At 36.8% G+C, this 23,948-nt stretch overlaps 1 protein-coding gene across 6 annotated transcripts in view; it reads left to right on the top strand.

Annotated features, from left to right (window-relative positions):
- The window catches only part of inpp4b (inositol polyphosphate-4-phosphatase type II B), a 193,642-nt gene that overhangs the window by 21,703 nt on the left and 147,991 nt on the right, over positions 1-23,948 (top strand). For 4 of the 6 annotated variants that reach the window (XM_044113421.1, XM_044113422.1, XM_044113428.1 and 1 more), the window contains 2 exons: positions 924-968; positions 13,730-13,848. In XM_044113421.1, coding sequence (XP_043969356.1) covers positions 924-968; positions 13,730-13,848 — 164 coding nt within the window. Of the gene's footprint in view, positions 1-923; positions 969-13,729; positions 13,849-15,762; positions 15,895-18,455; positions 18,601-23,948 lie in introns of those variants that run through there. The other 2 variants (XM_044113424.1, XM_044113423.1) reach the window with 2 other exon arrangements.

The raw sequence follows: 23,948 nt of genomic DNA, 5'->3' as shown, positions 1-23,948 counted from the left end.
TCACACTTACAGTATGTCAAGAAAATACTGCAGGTTAAATTTGTTTGGCACATGAAGCAGGTTGGGCTGCAGAGAGGAGAACTGCTGCCTTGCATCAAGAAGGTCCTGCATGTCATTTGTATGATTTCAGGAAATCATTTGTGGGTTCTCTCTGGGTACTCTATGTTTTTTCAAAGCCCATAAATACGACATTTAGGTCAATTGGTTTCTCTAAGTTGACCTTATATATGACTTTGTGTGCATTATTGTGTCTCTGTACCCGTGTTTCCATTACCAATTTGCAGAAAACTTTGTCTATTCCTCTAATTTAAACCCCCCCACAATTTTGCAATTTCTGCATTTCCATTAAAAAAGAAACAATCAAAATCACATTGGTCACATGATAAGTCATTTTAAAAAAACCTGCCGCACCATCCTCCTCTTACCGCTTCTTTTCAACTTCTTTGTTTTTCTGTTGGTATTAACATCCAGTTGTGGACTCATTTGATGTAAAAAAATATTAAAAAAATTTAAAAAGTGTTTCTATTTCAGTTTTTTAAAATACTCTAATTCTGATACAGTCAAAAAACCACTTCAGACTACTGCAAAACATTTTATCAAAAATGTGAGTTGTGTTTCTATTAAGTGAATTTATTTTCATAATTCCAATTTACACAATCGTATGGTGAATGGAAAAGCAGCTTGTGCCTGTCCAGGGTGTCCCTCCCTCCTAACCAATGGCTGCTGGACATGGTCAACCCTGCACAAATAAGAGGGTATGGACAAGGATAGATAAAGATAAAAAAGATTGATCCCTTCCAAGATCTTGTTACATGTTATTTTTCAAAACTTTTTAGAATGATTAAGATATCAAGAGAACCTTAATTAGTGAGATCTTATTCTTTCTCTCTCTCTCTCTCTCTCTCTCCTTTTTTGTCTAACAGCTGTGACTACAACTCCAAAGCTGCGACAGTTGGAGTTCAGCATTGGTAAGTCTCTAATCTTGCACAATGTTGTTCTTTTACATAACATGCATTATGTGTACACATACTAGCAGGGGTGTTTAAAGTGCGGCCTTATGTTGCCTGCTGGCACATGCTGATTGTGCTGAGGAAAGATTTTTACTGACAAATAAAACTCTTATAACGATGGAAAATGTTTGGTAGTACAACACCAACAAGTGTCTGTTTTTTTAAAAACCACAGTTTGTGCTTTTCTGATGTCACAGTAAGTAGGACCAAAAATATACCGTGACTTTAACTCATAAGAAACTTAGCAAATAAAGAATTACTTGTCAGCAATTCTTGTTGCAAAAGAATAGTTTATTGACCAACAAAATGGAAAACAATTGACAATAAGCAATTAAGAGGCAATATGCAATTTAATGAGGCACATTTGCGAGGCACTTTCTGTTCAATTTACAACGAATTGCAGATCTGTTTCCTATAAAAATACAACTGCTGCATGTGGCGAATGGTAGCATTTTCATGAACTGTCTCTTGCATGTACCAGCGTGAAGCCGTAGTTTAGAGGTTGATTCATGAGCAACAATATGAAAATTTTAGTGTGCAGTTGCTTTGGTGGTTTACTGACTATGTGTGGTAGATTCATCACAGGAATGTGGCTCTGTTGTATAAAGACATATTGATTCAGGAGTGGATGTTGGTGAGGCCTGAGATCTTAGCATTGCCATTGTTCTCGCTCTAAAGGAGTTATTCTTAATATGCCGTGATCCAGTGAGACCTGAAGAACATCGAGCGACCCTGAACTTGTGTCAACGAGTGCTATATGGCTCACAAGTTGGAGTGAGTTGTTTTTAAAATTACTTGGTTTGTTTTATCAACTTTATCTCAAAGCTTCCGCTGCTTGTCTCTCTGTAACAGCTATAAAATTCATTACAGAGCATTTTGTTTTCGAAGCCCCTGCTATCTAAGGAGGGAATCTTAATCATGTGTTTGAGTTTTTTCCAGCTCTTATTAAAACTCTGGGCTCGTATTTGTGAAAGAGCTGCAGCTGTTCCATATTCCATGGGGGTGAAAAAATTAGTATAATGGGTCTTAACTGTTTTCACTTTGTGTGTGTGGTGTGGGAGTGGCAGCAAACCTCCTCAGTAACATCACAGCCAATTAACATTTAATGAGATAACTGTAGGAAAGCACATTTTTTACTAGAACAATGCTTTGCTGTGATGGTGATGATTTAAAAGGAACTGTTCCACTTTTGCATATAAATTTCAGCTTATTTGTCATAAAAAACCATGTCTGTTTAAATGGAAACAAACTGAAAGAAGTTTTTTTTTAAATAACTTTGATCAAGTTTTATATTTTTAAAATAACTTTGATCACATTTTGTTTTTACAATTATAATTACACCATTTATCAAAAGAAATGTCTTTTTATTTACTTTAATCAGTCTCTTGCTTTGCTTTTAGTCATTTTCTGTTTGAGTCCTATTTGTAGTGTAGCGCAAAACTAAACAGCTTGGCTGTCCATTTTAAAGCAGATACAAAGTTGAAATAATGCAAATTTATCTAGCGATACATCTTCAAACAGCCTATCTATAAGTTAACTTCATTTAAGCTGAAACCTTTGAGAATAAATACAGACTTAAATAAGTAAATGTGACAATCTGCACATTTTATTTGTTTGTGAAACTTTCTATGTCTAATAATTACAGATTTGTCAAGCAGAATGCCTAAAATAACTCTTAAGGAACGAACTTGATTGAAGTTGAAATCCATTCACATGTCTTCGGTTCAAGGAAAAGCTTCAATCAAAAAAAGGTTTGAAGAAACAGTTTTTTGCAGGACAGTCTTTAGGGCATTAAAAGATGTTTAAAACATCCAAGACTTGGTGATTTGTTTTTTAAAATTAAAGCATGTTAATGGTTGTAACAAGAAGATGTGAAAAATCATTTTGCACATCACTGCAATTTGAAACGCTTCTAGTAGTTTTTTTAAATTTATGCCATCAGTATTTTCACTTTCCAGAGCAAGATTTAATTATGTACCAAAGTACTTTCGTCGGATAACTGCTGAATTTTTAAGGCGAGAAATGCACAAAGATCAGAATATATTTGAATCAAGGAATGGCTGCATTTTTAAAAAAGCACATTTGTTGTTTTCTAACGCAACCTTCCTGTTCTCAAAGGAGTTGAGATACTCATTGAATTTTCTATAATTTCATTTAGTTACATCATCTGAAAATGTCAAAGACAAGCTGCTGTGGAAGAAGCTCAGATTTTTCCGAGTGAGGTTTCTTTTATGTTATGACCAGTAAATTCTGGTCTTAACTGCAGTCGATAATTCTCTCAGCGTCTTCACTTTAATGAAAGTAAAGAGCTTGCTTCACAGCTGATGACTAGTCAAAGCGAGGCAGAGACAGAGAAAGGCTCATATTAAAACAAATGCACATTAAAAATGACAGGTGTTACAAATGTTGGCAGTAGGGTTTAGTTATTTACGTAGGAGTCCACAGTTTTCACATATAAGTGGGTTTTCTTGCACAATGTGTGACGGAGAATAAACAGGATGTAGTAAGCGTAAAGGAACTAATGTACATGAATTACAACAGATTTGTTTTGAAGCATTAGGTTTGTTATTGTTTTTGTATCAGATAAGACTGGTGTAAGTTTGAAGGAAAAAAAATAATACAGCATTACCTTGGTATGCAACTGATATCGTAACCTACAAAATTAGATCTCCAACAAACAAATTATGAAAAATCAGTGTTGAAACTGAAAGACTGCAAAACTATATCTCTCATATGGGTTAAAAAAAACAAATTAAAAACCATAATTGTTTGAACAGCTACTCATGTGAAGGTTTAAGAGAAACATTTCCATCTATAATCCTCACTAGTCAAAACAAACAGAAGTTATGTCTGTTTTTTTATTTTATTTTTTCCAATTAACTTTAACTTTAAGCTGTAGCTGGGACATCTTTAGTGTTACATCACTTCTGCTTTGTGATTAAATTCAGCAAAAGCTGAAGATTTACATCAGTAAAGTCTTTGTTCTTCTCTGATTAATGATCCTGGTACTTTTTAGCAGTAACCAAAACATTTCTTTGTTGTTGCTGTTGTTGTTTTTGTCTTTCCACCCAGGTCATCTAAAATTACCCACCCTTAAAATTATACAAGGTAAAGTTCATTCAAACCATTAATAAATTATTGTGATAAATTACATTTAAATGTTTTATTAAATATTAAAAGTATCAAATGCACATAACTTTGATTTCTGAAAAGCAAAAAACAAAACAAAAAAGAAATCAAAGCCTTTATACAAACCTTTACTTTACATGGTGCTCAAATCCCTTCATCTTTGTCCAATATTTTCAACATTGGAGTCAGAAGAATCAGATTTTTTGGCCCAAGTCTTGCCACAGATTGTTAATACTTGACCAATAGTCTCAGGTTTTGATATGGTTTGGTTTTCTTGTGGAAAACCGACACAGCGATCTGATTGAAGCTCATGTTTGAAGTTTCTCCTGCATGGCTTGTTGCAATCTGCAGTGACTTCATCTGACACTCTTCTTACCATGCTTCCATAAAAGTCAGATTTGTTGGCTGATTGACTAGATGGCCTGTTGAGAATTTTTCTCACCTTATCTGTGGATCTCTGGATTTCTTCCCTTGGATCACTTGACCACTTCTGTGATTCATTTTCTCCTTGCTCTGTGAATTTAGGTGGTAGGTTTTGTTTTTCTAGGTTTGCATTCGTGCCAAACTCTTTCCATCTATGGATGATGAATTTGGAAAAATGCTGTTTCAGATTCTAAGGTGGAATATTGCTTTTCAACCTAATTCTGTTTTACTAGTAATCTCCGCCACAACTTCCTGCTTTGTCCTGTAGTGTAGCTAATGACTAATATTCTTCAACAGACATTCCTTCACAGAACACCTGGATTTATAGGGAGATTAAATCAAGCACAGGTAGACTAATTAGGTGAATCCAGCAGCTTGCACTGTAATTTATTAGCAGTATCAGATTTGAGGGAACTAGATAAAAATGTTTCAAATTTCAAGAATTTCTTTTTCAATATTTTGAACGCAATAATTTTTGCTTCACTTAAGAAATGATGTAATACTTTTTGTTTGTCTCTCCCGTACCGTTCCGACACACAAATGTAGAAATTTTCCCCAGACTCCTAGACAAAATGGTGTGCAGACCAGAGCAGTGACGCATTAGAGGACAATGTTGTTGACTTGATTTAGGTGATGAATTCTTATTATTACATGAATCATTCTGGAGATGAGCATGTATTTGTAACCCCCATGGTCCCATCTGCCATTACACTGAATTCAGTTTCCTTCTGGAGGTCACAGAAGCCTCCTGCATTAAAACACATTGCTTAAAAATTCATCTTGAAAGACCAAGATGTATTGTATTAACGTATTCCAGTCAGTCTGAATAAATACACTGCAGTAATTGAAGTCTCCTAGAATGGGCAAACATTATTACTCAAATTGAACAATTGTTGTGGTAATTTGGGAATCAGTTCCGATTTACTTTGGCAGTTTGAGTAACTTGACTGAAATTGCCAGTCGGAACATTGTTGAATTAATTTTCACCTAAGCTAAGGAAGGCAATTCAGTAGTAATCAACAGAAGGATCTGCAAATGTAATTTTCTTGAAGCCACTCCAAATTTGTTCACTCCTTTTTTTTTCTTGCTCTCCAATCCATTATTTGAGTCTGTGACATTTTAATGAGCCATATTCCTCCTCCCTCCATCCATGTTTCTCCCTCATTACCTCCACTCTCCCCCCTCCATTTAGACTTCCTTCCTAAATCTCTAAATGTTTCTCTGGGGGACTCTCTTGTCCTGTCTCGTCACTCTCTCCATTTCCTTTTCCTGCCTCCCCCACCTACAGTAATAAAGGTTCTTAGTGGAGAGTTTTCATCGAAACGTCACATTTCTTTGAGAAACCCATTATTGGGGTGTTTAAAGGGAAACCGCTTCCAGTTTCAATCTTTAAATCAGCACCCTCGATACTAAAACACACAATGTTGATCCCTGTATGTTTAACTTATTATACCAAGTCTGTTATGGAACTTATAGGAGACTCACAGTGCTGGTGCGGAGTGGGAATAAGCTCATTATCAGAAAAAATATGGTGCTTTATTAAGTCCAGAGGACCCAGCTTTATCTAAATATCAGCAGCTAGGTGAATTGAACCGGGAGTCCTGAAAGAAACTGGTTTTGGGATGGACATATTAATCATCTGGAATGGCTAATTCCATAACCTTAAAATCCATAAACTATGAATAAAAGCTTGTGCCAAAGAACAAAACAATTTAAATAAACTGCCAATTCTGCCAGGAAGGTTGTTTAGGCAGAATTTTGCCAGAAGCTTTCTGATGGCTACAAAAATCATGTAATCAACGTGCAACCTGCTAGTGGGCATTTAGCTCAACATTATTGGAGCTGTATGAATATTTGAACCTTTCTGTTTTATAACACCGTGTGGATCAGGAATCACTCACATTAAACTCAAGCTTGTATGTCGTATAATCATTTTGACCCTTTGATAAAAAGACTTCAAATGCATCAATAAAAGCATGAAATACATTTAGAATCATTCATGCCTTTTAATGATTATATGCAAACTTTTGATTAGCACTGTAAATCTCCTCTGAGGTTCCTGTGAGACTTGGTAAACAACTTGTCTACTTTGTCCCTTCTTTGTCAGTTTGTATTTTTAGCTGATCCCTCTCTTTGCATGATTTATCACAGAATAACCAAGTCTAATGTAAACTCTTTTTGTCACTGCAGTAATGACAAAGGAGCAGTTGAAACACAAGCTGATAGATGCTGCTGATTTCAGCACATATGAACATGGTTTTATGCGAGCAGAAATGCCTTTTATCTCCTGCATAAGCAAATGCCAGACTTCTTTAATGCAAGTCCAAAATTTCTGCTGCCTGGAATCAAAAGGGGGAATATAAGATTAAAATAACCCCTAAGAGAGGATGCATGAGGTCTGCTGAGCTGCAGGATACCTAACAGGACCCTCCTGCAGCTTCCTTTTCACCAGCCGCAGAAAGAATCCGATACTGAATGATGCTGTCTTATATTCTGGATTTACAGTTATGGCCAAAAGTTTTGGTACTTATACAGATTTCATACTTTAGAAACTTTGCCTCTACAGCTCTGGCAATGAATGAGGTAAAAAATATTTTTTGGGCGATTATTTTTGTATAGCAAATAATTCTATAAGCTTAAAATGTAACATTATAACAGGAACCTATCGGCCACTTTATTATGTACTCCAGTCAGTGTAGTTGCTTATTTACACAAAGAACAAAGCAGACAATCATATAACACCAGCTCCATGCATTTTGGTTTTGCTGGAGATGACTTTGACATAACGCTGCATGCTTGTGCCTGATGGTATTGAGGTTTTCAGAAACTGCTGATCTACTGGGATTTTTATTACACACAATCATCTTTTGGAATTATGGGGGACGATCAAAAACACGGTTGAAAGGCAAATTACCGCTTGTTCCAACAAATGTATACTAATTAGGATCTTGAATGAAATCTTTTGAATGCACAACACACTGAAGCTTAAGGTACTCTTGTCAGCTAAAAGTGCAGAAACTGAAGGAATAGTTCAACAGGCTCTCCAGAATTGGACAGCAGCAGATTGGTAAAGCATTACCTGGTCTGTAGAGTCTCAATTTCTGCTGGGGTCAGAGAGTGGAGATCAGAGAGATGAAAGCATGGATTCATTCCGCCTTGCATTAATAGGTTAGGCTGCTTTTGGTGTTGTAATGGTCAGGGATATTTTCTTCATACACTTCAGGCACCATGGTACCAATTGAGCATAACACAGCCTACCTGGGCTATAATAGCTCTGGGTTTGTCATTATGGTTTAGTTTTATTTCCTGGTGACTTTTCCTTTGTCTCATTTAGTTAGTTTTACAAATATACAAATAATCACTGAGCGAAAAGCTAAAGTAAATTGTCAATCGAAAGACAATGACAGAGATAAGGTGTTTAGTAACTTAAAATATTCTGATGGAAAAGATAATGTCATGTTGCAGACACAACACACAAAACAGCTTCTCTTTCTGAATTTTCTGTGGTTAAACTTAAATGGGATCAGAGGAGCTGTTAAATAAAACATCAAGTCAAAAGCGAGCCCTTTATCTAAAGCCTTTAAAGCGGGGATGCTCAAGCCGAGTCCTCGAGAGCTACCATCCTGCAACTTTAAGATGCATCCCTGCTTCAACACACCTGAATCAAATGAGTGGCCCGTTAGCAGGCCTGTTCAGAGCTGATTCCGCTCTGTTGGAGTAAGAATTGACCTTTTCTATATTTTGCCACTCTGTCAACAAAACCATCACAACTGTTGCCACCATCACAACTGTTGCTCCTTCCATAATGGCTCCCACCAGAAGGTTTCTGCCTCAATAATCTCCAATGACTTTCAGGCCAAATCTGCTACAAACTAAATTTACAACAGAGGCTTTCAGCATCCAGACTTACATCTGAGTCCACAGAACTAAAGAGAAACTTTCCCAAATGTGAGTTGTAAATCTATCAAATCAGGCCTCCACCAGCTTTTCCCTGGTCACACTCACCATTCGTTGCGCGTTACCAGGTTTTTCCATCACCAGAGCCAGCACATTTAAAAGCTCTGCCCCTCTTCTGTGCCTAAGACAATGCAGACACGGCACTCTCCTACATCTGATAGTACAGAATATCCTTTTCTCTAAAGTTATTATTCTTTTGATCCTGTCCATAATTCTCTCATGGAATATCCTCCATATCTCAGACTTTTACTATTTTTTGAGTAAAATTTACTGTCGGCTCAACAGTACAAAGTTTTTATGAACGTCAGTAAGGCTTTAATTTATTGTGACAGATTGAGTTGTGGCATTTAAATAACTGCAGGTCTCATGATGAGACATTCCCTGGAGATCTAAATGAATTGGTAGATGTGATTTAGTTTAATAGAATCCAAAGCCCTTGTGAAATTGATGTCACAGGATTTGAATGTAGAACATGGACTGCCTTTTTTACTCAGCAGACTGACCGATGGTACAGTTAGCTACTTTGAGAAAAAAAAAATAGATCATACACTATGTTTTAAGACAGAGTACATAACTCTTTACTAAAATTTGAAAAGTACTTTTGTATTTACAAGGTAATTACTAAGATCTTATGTTATAGCTATAGAAACTAAAGAGGAATCTTATCATCCATAAGTAAAGATCTTGACAGTTTCTTGGGATCTGCAACATATGAGTAAAAGTTCCAAAAATTATCTAAAGGAAAACATCTAGAAAGCATACCTTACATCAGGGGTGGGCACTCCTGGTCCTGGAGGGCCGGTGTCCTGCAACTTCTAGATGTATCTCTACATCTGAGTCAAATAATGAGGTCATTAGCAGGACTCTGGAGAACCTGACTGCACTGAGGAGGTGATTCAGCTCTTGGAGTCAGCTGTGTTGGACCAGGGAGACGTCTAAGAGTTGCAGGACATCGGCACTCGAGGACCAGGAGTGCCCACCCCTGCCTTACATAGTACATAGGGACAAGTTTATGCATTTTTGCCATTTACTTCAAAGGCTAAAAGATAAAGACACAAAGAAATGGAGAGAACACACTGTTGGGGGATGCGGATGCTGAGGATTCTTGTGCGGGACAAGATGCTCCTCCAGCCTCACCTTCATTCTTAATTCCTATTTTGTTATGGTCTTGGTAAATGTCAAATATATTTTATGTGCCACATTATCAGAACTTCATTATCGAGATGTACAATCTCATTCATTCGTGACCAGAAAAGAAAACTGATGATGCTTCATGCATTTTTAAAAAAGGAGCATTGAAAAAGCACTTTTTTTTAAATCACAGATTCTATTCTCAGTGATTCCAGTTGGTGTGTGATTGCATATAGCCAGGCTAAAATAGTTCTAAAAGTCAGAATTGTATTTTAGTGTTTAACTTTGTCATGGGTGGTGGTGAATAACTAACGGAAATTGTGATTCTTCTAGTACAAACCTAGAATGAATCAAACTAAACTAGAGAAACGTAAAGACCTTTTCACTCAATTTTTCTTTATTTGCCTCAACTGGCAATGATTTATCAGCAATTTAAGATGTGAGAATTTATTTTTGGCTTAGTTTTTATAAAAGGTAAGTTTTATAAAAGTGAAAGATTCAAAGACGCTGTAAAACTTGCCTGTTAAAAGTGGTTGCTTTTTTATAGCTCTGCTTTTTTGCGGTAAACTTGTAAGAAATGCTCATTAAATCTGGCTTTATTTGTGTTGCTGTTCTCATAAGAAACCCAGTAGCAGAATCAGCTCTCTGTTCCTGTTGGATAATGTGAAAATTTTGTAGTTTTCACAGTAGATGAAGATTGATTTACCAGTTTGCAAAGTTGTTTGAATATTGAGTAAACGTTAAAACTAGGTTGTTTGCTGCTTTGTACAATCTACAAGAATTACTTTTGCATAAATGATAAAGAAACACTGCATCTTGATTTAACTCATTTGAAACGTTGACGAGTAAATACAAGCACCTTTTTATTTTTCCAGAGTAAAGTGTGAAACAGAATGGGCTCCAAGTGCAGATCAATAACTGGATAGATGCCAGAATTTAGGCCCGGACAAATAAAATACAGTTTTCAGATAAAATCCAAGCACATTACTGGGGAAAATGTATTTTATACACTTAGGGGAGTATGCATAGATGCCAATTAACACAAAGGAATGAGAGACATTAAATGTATCTGTCTGAATGTCAGTGTTAGCTGTTCCTGTTAGGCAGATATAAATACAGGAGTCACATCTTCCTGCTTTTGTTAAGAAATAGCGGTAACCATAGAAATGACTATTTTCCCTATTCAAGGCTTCAAGTTTCTTTCACTCTTAAGATCAGTGAAGTAATTTAAACCTGACTTTAATAAAGAGATTACAATGCTTGGTCTTGATGGGATCAGTAGGGGTTATTTTGTTCAATGGAGTTTTAGTAAATAATTATTACCAAGTTCATTTTGCAGTAATGACCTTCAGGATTAAAACACAAACTTTGAAGCAGGATAAGTGAATTAAGTCTCTGGGCTACCTTAATTTGCTGTTACACTCTTACTCTCCAAGGCCCCTGCCAAGCCAGAAACAAAAAAACTTTTGTGATGCCACAATAGACAATACATTTATACAGAGTAGCATAACATTGTCATCTGGCAAGTTGCATGGACACCAAAGAGATTTTGGAAGACATTGTAGACAATTATTTGACTGCTCTTATCACCAGAAATGGTAAGAATCCTTTAAAAGTGGATTCTACCACTTATAAGTGATGTTAGCATTTTAAAGGGCTAATCTTAAGGCCACTCCCCAGGTTTGTTGCTAGCCTGCTCTATCCTTTCCAAGTTTAGTTATGTGTGTTTGTTCTGTTGGAACAGTGCCCAAGTTTTACGCATCCAGCTCCAAATTTGAGATCAAGTTGATGATTCTTTTTTCCTCCCTTCTTATTATTCCACCCACTTTGCACAATGCATCAGCACCACTGGCATCAAAGTAGCTGCTTAGCATGATAACGCCACCACTGCATTGCATTTGATACCTGCTGGATTTAAAAGATTCATTCTGAGTTGTTCACACTTCTTGCAATTGGGGGGAAATACCTCCATCTTTGCACCAACATACCATGAAACCTTTCTCCAAATGGCATTTGGGTCATCTATTCAGCCAGGTGAAACTTTTTGTAAGCCTAGAGGTGTTACATTTTGAATATGGCCGTCTTTCTTAGTCAGACCATGGTAGCACAAACTGACTTTACTGTGGACAGCAACAGAGTAGTTTGTAGTTTATAAATACCTGGTTATTTCCAAACATCTTTAGCTATCTCATGTTCAGATTAGATGGTTATAAATTAGACAACAGGGTGGGACAATGGGACAATGATGTAAAATATGCAATTTATTTTGAAATGGCCAAAGAAGGATGTAGTTCCTCTTATGGATGGACCACCCCACTAGTGTTTGGAGTATGGTGAATTAATTGTTATGCTCTAGAAACCAATTTGAACTGTTGAGAGCTTGTGACATGTTGCATTATCCTGAATGAAGTAGCCATCAGAAATTGGGTATACTGTAGTGGTAAAGTAATGGACTTTGTGACCTTTGTGACCTTGACATTGGTGTTTAGATATTGTGTAGTTGGTACGAAGGGATCCAAAGTGTTTGGAGAAAATATTCTTGTGTTGTCCCTTGTTGAAACAAGACGGGATGAATCCATGTTTTAATGAAGTTATTGCCAAACTTTGACCTTGCAAACAGAGTGCTGGATCTTAAATCAAGACTCATTGAACTCTTTGAACTTTTCTAGTCTGATTGTAACATCAGTCTCCTGTTCTTAGCTGGAGTCTTCTGGTCTTCTGCTATTGCAGCCCCATTGCTACTGTCAGGGTATGTTTTTCTTTTTTGGATGTTCCTTTGTCAATTTGAGAGATGTTTGCTGATAAAATCCCAATAGATCAGTAGTTTTCTTGACACTGCATTCAGCCTATCTAGAATCATGCAAAATTATGTCTCTTATAGCCCCTTTGTTCCTGAGTCTGATGCACCATTTGGACTTCAGGAAATCAGCTTTCTTTTACAGAGTAATAGAGCTAAATAAAGTTGACAACAGTTCGTCAGTCTGTGTGAGTTAGAGGAAATCAACAACTGATTAAATGACTCATTAGAAGCTTATGAATAATATGACATTCATGAGAATGACGAGTTCTCATAGTGCTACTGTAAGTACTGGAAGCACGTAGATAAAGTGACTAAGGAATTTTTGTAATCTTTAGGACATAAAGTATAAAAAAATTTGCTAACTTTCTTAGAATGTAATTCTTTGCAGGAATGATGTTGAATAAGAAGTTATTGTTAGTTGAAGCATCTGGTTTCATTGGCGGTTTATTGCACTTATAGTTAAATATGCACATGTTATTCATAATGCTGTCAGTTTTCATGGGCTTTGGGGAGTTTACCAAAACATTTGTTGTAAACAGAGTTAATAGATGCAAAATAAAAAAGCTTTACCCCCACATTTCAGCTGTTAAATAAATAAGTTTGTATTTTTTTGCACTTTTTTGTAAGCATGCAGCATCTCTTGGTGGGACTTCTTCCTCTTTTGTGAACTGTTAGGAGCCCTCACAAACTCACATCCTCTGGCGCAGCGGCTGTAAAGGCAGTAAAGTCTGAGGGTTTAGAGATTAGGGTGGAGTTTAGGTTTGGGCCTCGCCGTCTCTGAAATCTGAGCGACAAGCTGCTTTTGATGTCAGAAATGAAAGCCATAATAAAACTGATATCTCATTGCCAGGAGGAGCTCTGGTTGTCTGGCTGCATTTTAATCAGGTGCTGATGCAGCATTTGTGTATCTGTGTGTCCACATATTTTTACTCATTTCTCCAAACCATTATTGTGTTTTTAGGGTTGAAATCTCTCTACGTGCAGACTGTCTTCCTCCTCCTTTGTGTTGAAGCAGATTTCTAGCTCTTAGTCATTTGATGTTTAATCTGACAGAAGATTATAATAAACTACTGTTGGCCTTCTTTTTTATTGTGTTTATCTACAGTTATTCCGTCATTTTTTGTCATTTGTGACAACACTTTGTGTGATTCTTCTCTCTTATGCATGCATCATAAAGGATAATCTTCTCATCTGTCACTCTCTTCTTCTTCCTCTTCTCTTTATCTCCTCTCTCTTCTACCTCTTGGCTCTCCTGTCCTCCCTCTCTTCCTTTGCGAAGCCTGTAATGATCTGGCGGCCTCGGGCAGAGACAGGAAGCCCAATGCTTTGGTCCAGGTGGCTGTCATAGATCCCCAGAAGCAGCAGCTCGTCTTCCATGCCTGCACAGAGATAGTGGAGGTAAGCCATAGAGACACACAAACACTCACACAGATACCCATTCAACATCTCCTCTCTGCCTGTCCGTAGCTTTTTGATGTTTGTTGTTTTGCGAAGTCGTTGGGTCTCACTTGCATTTCTCTCCATCTCTGTCGGTTTAGCTCCTCATTTTGACCGTATCTTTTGAGTTTATACAATATTTTTAGGGCCTCAACTAATGATCATTTTAGTAACTGATTAATCAATCAATTATTCTCAAGATTAACTGATTAATCCGTAATTTGAAGCGGATTAAACAAAAACTATTCCACTTGAGGACATATTTACAGAGAAAGGTGTTTTTTTATTCCATCTTAAACGCAAAGATTTATGTTTTCATATGTTATTTTCTGCTCTGAGCGCGGTATTCTTTCAGCAAATGGCTAATCGATTCATCACAATTAATATGATTAATGGTTTCAGCTATAAAAATATTAGCAAGAAATTTCAGTGTATTCGGTTGGGATTTAAAAAAGTAGCTCAAAATTATGAGATGGAAAGAATCATTATTTTAAAAAGCTTTTTTTATACATAAATGTGTTGATCTAAATCATTCCAGTGTAGCTGTCGCTGTATGTTCAGCGTTGTTGTCCTGCTATGTAAAATGAACCACAGTAGAATTAGAACTATCTATCTTCCTATAACTTGTGACCAACTTTCCTTTCCCTGCTGAAGAAAAGCAACCTCACAGCATGGTGCTGCCACAATCACATTTCACTAGTGTATCCAACCTGATTTGTGTGCAGCTGTGCGTAAAGTCATGGTCTTGCAGTTCGAACATTGTGGATTTAATTACAGCTTCCTTCATAAGTCAATTCTTCCATTGGTGCTGTGGATCTCTGCAGCTCCTCCAGAGCTGCCATGGACCTTTTGTATGCTCTCCTTACCCACCCTTATCACTTTAGGTAGACAAAGCTTAAAGCTTGTGATTATAGTTTCAGAACCTAAGTTTGTTCCTCTGCTTGTTCTTTGGTCTTCATGATGCTGTTTGCTCACTAAAAATACCTTTGAGTTGTAAATGAAGTTGCTGGATTTCTACTGAGATAACATTCAACATGCAGACATTTGAGTGACTTTTGAATCCGACTGGTTGCCTTGAATTTTATTTAGGGGTATCAGAAGGAAAAAATTAAACTACACACTACACTTTTTACAGAGGCCCCAAAGGGATATTGAAGGAAAAATGAATAAACTTTCTTGCTTATCAGATTGACGTCATTCCATCAGGAAAGCAACGAAACAGTGTCTGTGTATGTCAGAACAAACTGGAAATTTCACTCAATTATGTTCCATATTTCCATTTCAGTAAACATTCTGACATAATCTGAAATATCATGAGTTATCTGGGATCTTTTCTCATGCATACTTCTAAAATCATGCATCATTTACCTTCCACTTTGCTGTCAAGTTCTGTCTTATGTGGTTCTGTCACATAAAATTCTAATAAAAGGGACTGAATTTCTTTGGCTGTAGTGTGACAAGATGGTTCCGCTTGAGGAAAGGACTCTGCACTGCACATGTGGATTTGGCTAGGACACCGCTACATATAGATTTTATGCCTGTTAGCCTCTTTCAGTGCTTCAGTATGACCCTGTTGCTGCTAAGGCAAAAGCCACACATGTTTTTTTTTTCTTTCATGCAGCATGCAGCTGCCCCCTGCCCCACTGTGGAGAATACACGCAGACACACACGCGTTCTGGTTCCTCCTCTCTCATATGAGCGCAAAGTTTCCAGACGCATGAAAGGCAGACACTATTTTTCTCCTAATTCAGTAAAGCTTAATTAACATAACCATCTCCTTCAAAGTCTGATTTCAGCTGCTTTTCCCTGGCGCTCAGGGAGCAGCGGCGAATGTGTTTTTCTGTTCATGCGTGTGTGGAAACACAGGATGTGGTGGGATACTGTATGCTGGCTCAGACAGCTCTGCAGACACTGAATGCCTCTGGAGTTCTCATTTCATGGCTGTAATATTCTGGATGTGGAGCAGGATTTGAGAACATGGACTGCCTTCGACTTCACAAAAACAGGGTATGTGATTACTGTCTGATTTTATCAGGGTTTTGCTTCCTATTAAGAGAACCTAGGATTTTCCTAGAAATTTACTTAGCAGTGTGAAAGTACTCCCTAACAAAACTGATGACGATCAGATTCAATATCACAAAATAAAAATATTTTGTCTCTCCTGAAATTCTCTTGTGAAAAACATTCTGGAGATTTCAGAGGACAGGGGAAAGTTTCAAGTTTCATTTAGATTTGTTTTCCATGAGATATTATTTACTGTTTTAACCAGTCAGAGAAATGTGTGCGGGTCTGAGAGGACTTGTGTTTCTGGGCAGATCCACTCTAGCTGCGGTGCCTGAAGACAGCCCCACTGCCTCTTGTGTTCCTCCTGTTGTCACATTCCCAGGATGCCTACTCTCAGCAGCTGCTGTCGACTTTGCCGGATACTTGAGCGTTTGGCTGCTGGAAAAGCTTCAGTATTAGTCACATTCATGTGATTGGCATATTATTGGGAATCCACTTTATCTGATTTATTAAGATTTAATTTAGAAGATAAATAATGGAAGATGCCAGCTGCTGCGTAGCTTTCTCTCATCTCACTCATGAATGCCAAGCTGGAGTTCGGAAGGAAGTGAACAGAAATTTCCATCAGTTTTAGTTTGAAGATGACAACTTTTTGTGTTTTTCTCTACATAGTTTGACATAAAAATCAAGGTCAACTGTGTTGAAAGCATAATTCACATGAAGTCCTAAAACATATGTATAAGAACATTATGTAATATCACTAGTTTATCTTGCATACAACTTTTGAGAAAACACATCAACAGTATTTTGGAGAAAATTCCAAATCAAAATGAGTTTTCAGCCCAGACTTGCCTTTAAGTGCTGCAGTTTTATTTTGATTTAATGTCACATTTCCAACCTCCAAAAATTACATGTATAAAGTGGGAACAGTGTTTTCAGCTAACAGGGATTCTGCTGTTGGACTTTCTGAAGCACTCACAGTGAGGCGAGTCCTCGTCCAGTAGTCCCTCCGAGCTGCAGTCGGTTACTGCTTCTGTGTTTGTATCACAAATGAAGTGATCCGTTTCACTGTCAATTGCGTTTTTTCTCTTTGTTTGATCTATTTAAATTGTTAAAGTGGATTACAAAGATGTTTGTTCTTTAAAAGTCCCTTTTGCAAAAGGCACTTGGTGTTTTGTTAAAGGGCCATTGCAGTAAATAAGGCAGATCAACCAACAACAAAATTACTGCACTGTTTTTCCACCATTGTTGTTTAGAGGGAAAACCCCAGTATTATTACAATAGTTTATGGTTTTTTCTGGTGTTTACGCTCTCCTGTGTCCCATTCTGCCAATTTTATTTTTTTAAACTCACTACTGTGCAATATATCACAATTTTCAGGATGTAAAAAGATAGATTGGCAACACTGATGCTAGCTGCAACTAGACGGAGCTTTAAGAAACAGATTTTATCTACACAAGAAATTGTTTGACATGTTATCTGTGTGTATATCGCAGTGGGTATATATTATTATATGTACGACCAATAGGAAGGTGACAAGCTTTTAGTAATAAAGTTAATTTTCAGAGCTCTGAGAAATAAGTAAATCCTTTAAATTCATATTTTACAACAGTGAAAGTACATCTAACATTTACTGCTGCAAAGCATGAACTGTAAAATGGCTTTTCTTCTTCTACTAATGAGAAAATTATTAATTTATAGCTTTCCTTACTAGGAAAGGTTAAACATGTTATGTCTTATTAGGCGAATATAATACTCATTTTACTTAAAAACAAAGCACCTCTGACAATAATTATTCCAGTATTAATGTATAAAGTATTGATGTTTATTTTCACCCTTTGGATAGAGGTCTCCTGCATAGCTTAGATGTGTTTCTGCTTTAATACACCTCAAGTAAATCAATGGGTCATTAACAGGCCAATGCAGACATAATTAAGCCATTAAGCCAAGACAAATGTAAAATATGCAGGACACCGGCTCAGTATTGGACACTGCTCGTATAAAGATTTTTTTTTCCCACACTAAACCCTCATTCCAAGAGATAATTAAACATATATGTCTTGTTGTGGACATTGTGTGTGTTTTTACTGAGTAATTCATAAAGGATTAATGAGTTTGTTGTATGTGAATGGGTTTGTGTTTCACGTGTACTCAGTCTGACTCTAGAGATGAGAAATTTGGAAAAGAAATTGCAGCGTGTCTTTTGCCAAACCTTAATGTGTCTCCACTGGAAAATCCTACAATGTCCAGGAGTTCTGGAACTTGATGGGGATTTGACGTCAAGCAAAGCCAGCAAATAAAAAGGCCTTTGATGTAACGCTAGTGAAGCACAGACCCATGTGCTGAGAGCACGACCAACAAGTCTCGTTTGTCTGTTTGTATACACAGCTATGAGTGGTCAGAGGGAGCGGGGGGGAAAACCCACTGAAGGAAAAACTCAGTAGTCTTATTTCTTCCTCAGCCTAATCACACACAAGCACACACACCCTGTTAATGGGCTTAAATTGGTAGTCCCTCAGCGGAGCGCAGCCCGGATGGACAAAAAGACCAGAGAGAGGCAGCTGTCTGCCATAGCATATGCTCACCACTTGTATGACAGACTGGTTTGCTTCTCGGCGTAAATGGAGACAGGCTTACCACTTTAGCTCATCTCAGCCCATCAGCAGCACTAAGAAGATTCAGTCACTGCCGAGGCTGCCAAGCATGCTGGTAAGTCTGAATGAGGCCTATTCAGCTTGCCAGTGAGGGCAGCGAACAGGGCTATGTGTGTGTGTACCTGCACTTCCTTCAGCATAATAATCCTGTCTGTCTTTCTTCCAACGTGTAGCACTGTAGCGCCAAAGCAATGCATTGGTTTCACTGTCTCTGTTCCCGCTGTGCTGAATCCGGCTGTGTGATATCGGAGCACATAAACTGCAAGGGGTCATGGCTGGGCGCGAAAATGGCATCAAGACAAATATTACCATGCTTCAAGAGGTTGAAATCAGAGTTTCCCTCTCCAACAACTCATGGAGGATTTTGAATTATCAATTTGCTCTGTGATGCATTGCATTTTCAAAAGGTAGAGGCAATGTCTACTTTCTTGTCTGAAAAAAGAAATGTACTGCTGCTGGAGGTTAACCACATTAAAACCTAGTTTTCTCCCCTCAGTGCTGGTAAAATTATTGTTGTTTTCGGCTTTATAGCTGTTAAAAAGAAAACTCAAGATCAGGTTATTGAGATAATTGATGGGCCAGGTGATGACACCCAAGTAAATAAAACAAGCCCCCCTCCCAAAAAACAACAAAAAACAGTAAGCTAATGGATACAAAGGCTGTTCATCAACTGGCCCTAAAAATTTAAAAACATGCACATAAATCTGGGATTAATGTCAATTTCTGTCAAACATTTATGTCTTTAGACCGCCTGTTTCTCTACCCGACAGTTTTTTATTTGTTCAGTCTGGTTCATACCAGATTGAACAAGTAACAGTTTTTTTTTTATTAGACCAACATTGGTGTAATTCTTTATACTGATGTTTAGTTCTATTTTTTTAAATTAGACCAAGTAACAAACATTGTACTAGCAGTCATTTGAAAAAATAATATATCAGCTACTCAAACGTCATTATAAGCTTTGAATTTTAGGGCTTTATATTTGCTGGAGTTACTACTAATTGTAATTTTTAAACTCACTTGCCAATAAGCATCTTTCGTGGTTCTTCAAGCTGTGACTGCTCTGTCTGCTGATAACTTTATGTGTGATGTTGAATACTTTCATGGTGCCTTACAGAGAAATAAAATTTAACTTTCTTGCCCTTTCTTACACCACCACCTTAAACTTCAGTGCATTTTTATTTCAGAAAAATGCATAGGGATAAGTTGCTACTTCAGGGCCTGGACTATTTGCTGTAATTAATGGAGCCATCTCTAACAGAAAGTTTTGAAGGAAAATGTCAGAGTATCCGTTTGCAGTAATGGGCTGTAATACTCAGAAATCTTCCAAATCTGACTCAGAGTTGGCAAAAATTTCTTCCGCAGCAAGTCTTTGCTGCCAAGGGTGGCACTGGCAGTTAATAAGTTTAGAGGTTAATAACTTTTTAAAAAATGCCCAGAATAGTTAGGGTGGACTTTTTCTAAGATGTCATCCTCATTTAAAAACTAATTTATTTTTATTTACTCACATTATCTTGTCTGTTAATGAAATAGATTTGATGATCTGAAATGTTTACATGTGAAAAAAGCAGAAGAAATCTAAGGGTTGAAGTACTTCTAAGTTTTTACAACATTGTTTATGTATCTTTGGAAGGTGTCCTGTTTTTTGCTTGGGTTTAAAGATGCCTGAGAATGTAGTTATGAGGTATTGATAAATAAAATGACCTCCCAACAATAAGCTATCGTGTTAGTTTGAACATTGCGCTCATTGAAGAAAAGCTTTATTCACTGTCAGAATTAATATTAGCAGTGTGGCCCACTGTGGCTGCTTCACAGTAAAAGCACAGACATCTGTCCCACTTCCTTTCCTTTATGTACTTTCATCTTCTGCCATCTTTCTTGGTTCATACATAAGTCACAATAAATACTCCAAGTAAATTCTTACTTGTATTCAACATATATTTGTTATTATTATCTTTCTATTGAGCTCTCATGGGTTAGAAAATTATATCACAAAGTCAACGTTGTTTATTGATGTTAAATAATTTGGTAAGTTAATTAAATCAGGCATGCAATTTTGCATTATTTGCCTCATCAGGGGGATTTATTCATTTGTTTCAGCTGTTTTGCAAAGCTTTGCTAAAATACTGAGGGTTTTTTTCTTTCTTTTTTTTGGTCTGGGTGTGACCTTACATCCAAGCGTGACAGTAAGTCTATGTTGGTCTCATTACTGCCCCAAGTCTGTCCCCATATGGTCCCAAAGGGCTACATGCTGGAGACGCCCATCAGAGCGGAGCAAAGGAAGAGAACGCCCCCAGTGTAAACAGAAAATGTTTTGAACTCGTACAAACACACAACACCAAATGAATAATAAGTTCTCGAAGGCCTTTGCCTGCAAAAATAGTTTATTAGTGTCAAAATATATTGCTGACTAAATGAACTTTAAAATAATTCGTTGTTTGTAGGAGTTTGTTTTGTTGTGCATTTTACCTTTTCAAGCTCAATTTCTAAGAAACTGTAAAAGATAAACAGACAAAACTCTTTTGTAAAACTTTATAAACTTTTCAGTCGTTCTAGCTGACTTGGTCTCATGGTACACCATGGAATAGATGCTAAATGAAAATCACTTGCGGAAGAACGGATTTCAGAGATAAATGTTTTTGTTCATGTCCAGAATCATGTTTTCCTCTCAACCACTTTTCATTTTAGACCCAATCCCAACCCAGGTTAGATTAAAGAAAACAGCAAGTATAAAGCCTCTGTACACACAAGGAAGATACAGGTTGAAATGGTAAAAGAATATATGGTTTGCTTCAAATACTTGAAAAGACCTGGAAAACAAAAGATCAGAGACCCTAATCGCTTGGATACAAGCTTTCTTTCCAATCAAACGGCTGTATAGCTTCATATTTTTATCTATACATAATTTATATTTTATGACTGTGTACAAAAAAAGTCTGTTTATTTTTGGTCTTTTTAGTTCACATCTAAAATTAAATTCATCGTGAGTGCTCACATTTCAATTTGGCCAAACTAACTCGGATATGTCACTCGGTGAGTTGTGACCAATCCCAGCAGTTTGAGGCAGTTTTCTAACCTAACAGATGTGATATTAGAGAAGTAAAGCATCCATGCTATAAAAACCCAGATCTGTGGGTTTGATCTGCTTTTAGTGTATTTACACCTACATTTAGAGCCATTAAGGAAATCCATAAAAGTGATTGCTCTTCTTTGAAAAGGAATTAACAAATATACTTTTTTATATTTCAGCTAACTGGCAAAGAAACTAAAGCTGTTTCGAACTTTTATAGACCATTCAGACCAGTCAAAAGATTTTACTTTACGCCCATCTGCACTTTTACAGTCATCTATCTGCACTGACATTATTACTAACATGAAGATCTGGTAGGAAACATGTCCAGAGTTCTGGCTAAGAACACTTGGAAATGTGATGAAATTGAACCTGCAACCTTCTGAATGCCAAACAACTTCTCATTCTTTATATTCATAAAGGAAAATCAGCTTCTTTGTGTGTATGCACTGTTCAGTCAACAAAATAACATGGAGACAACGCAAAAATCACCTCTAGGAAGACGATTGTGTCCTCCTCCTTTATAATCTCTAATCATAATTTGTTTTTACCCTTAAATCCACTCAGGTTTGCATAATGTATATTCAGTACTTGGTTATGCACAAATGGAGGAGTTGAAGTATGTTAATTACAGATTGAAGATGGATTGGAGCTCTGTTTGTCATAATGAGGATGTTGTTCCTTTATGTCATGGTCTGGGCTAAAAGATAACACTTTGAATTTACAGGTAAATCTATATTCCTACCACCATTACATGAAACTTCTGGATACAAGCAAATATAACAAAGATGCCACAATTAGATCTCCTTCTGCTGAAAATGTTTCGGTTCTTTTACTCTTTTCCATATCAAGGGATCAGAGTGAGAGTGGGCCTTCCTTTGATGGTCTTCTGGGAATGTCCCAGTGGGAGGAGATCCCAAGGCAGAACCAGAACCTTCTGCTCTAGGAATGCCTTCAGATTCCCTTAAAGAAGCAAGAGGGATTTCTGTGTTTTCCCTTCTTTAATCTAGAGTACATATCACAAAATAGGCTTGATTTCATATCGCCACCATCAAATCTCCGAAGTTAGAATACTTCTTCTGAAGGACAATGTTCTCACTCTCTGTATTAATTTACATCTAAAAAAGAAAATCTGAATTATAAAGTAATTTATATATATATATATATATATATATATATATATATATATATATATAAATAATTTGTAAATGAATATGAGAGAAAAACCTCAAAAAAATAAACTGAGTCAAAGATTTAGCTGCTCCAGTTAGATAAAAAAAAATTTAAACATCCCTATGTTGATAAAATAAAACTTGGTAAATAAATATTCCCACTTGATCATTTGCAAACATAAACTCCAACATAGTTCAGACATTTAGGCTAAAAATAAAATATAATAAAACAAGTTTATTAAAGCCAACTATCATATAATTAAGCCAACTTTGTTCAATGAAATTTGCTAAATGCACCCAAACCGCCAACCGCCCCAACCAGGAATAAAATCCAGACAGTTCTCTACCTAATGATTCCCTCCAGCTGATTCTTGGGGATTCCAGAGCATTTTTGGGCCAAAGTGGGTTTATTGTTGTCTGGGATATTATTGAATTCAGAGGCTCATTCCAGCCAAAGTTTCTTCTTCTCTGTTGTAATCCATGAGCTACATCTCCTGTGCATTGCTCCTTTTTTGGTAAATGAAGCTGAAGCAAGTCACATTATATCAGTCATCTGAATTGTTGTCTATAATAACCAACAGTGTTGATTATTATAGACAACACTGATTATAGATTGCAGCAGTGCAGTTTCCTCTGCAGATTAATCGTTAATCTGCCACTTCTGTGACTGAAAAAAGATTTGACATTTGAAGCAAATAGCAGTAAACCTCCATTTATCTTGATATCTTTTCTTTAAATAAAACCATTTTCTTCCAGAACTAAAACTAAATCATCACAATATTAATAATTAAAAATGGTGGCTGCTTGTTGTGATTAATGTGAAATATATTGGTAAATGTTTGCTTGTATGGAGAAGCTGCTTATACTTGCGTTTGTAGTGTTTGGGGGAAATTCTAGTCTGATTTTACAGAAGAACTATGGATTTAACACATTCGAATGACACAACTTTTTATGAACTGTGCGATTCTGTGAGAGCTCTGATGGATCCAGCAACACATTGTCCAGAAAACCAAAAACAAACCATCTTCCTCCTACCACTTCCTGTTGTCTTCATCATTGTTTTCACCAGTAGTTTATCACTAGACGTTTGTGATGCGATAACAGTAATAGAAAGAGGGTTTCCATTACTGTTATGTGAAATACATCTATTTCTATATGGCT

This window comes from Gambusia affinis, linkage group LG04 (assembly GCF_019740435.1).
Source record: "Gambusia affinis linkage group LG04, SWU_Gaff_1.0, whole genome shotgun sequence".
NCBI classification, from domain to species: domain Eukaryota; kingdom Metazoa; phylum Chordata; class Actinopteri; order Cyprinodontiformes; family Poeciliidae; genus Gambusia; species Gambusia affinis.
The sequence above is the reverse complement of the archived record's forward strand: the minus strand, read 5'-3'. Positions and strand labels throughout refer to the sequence as shown.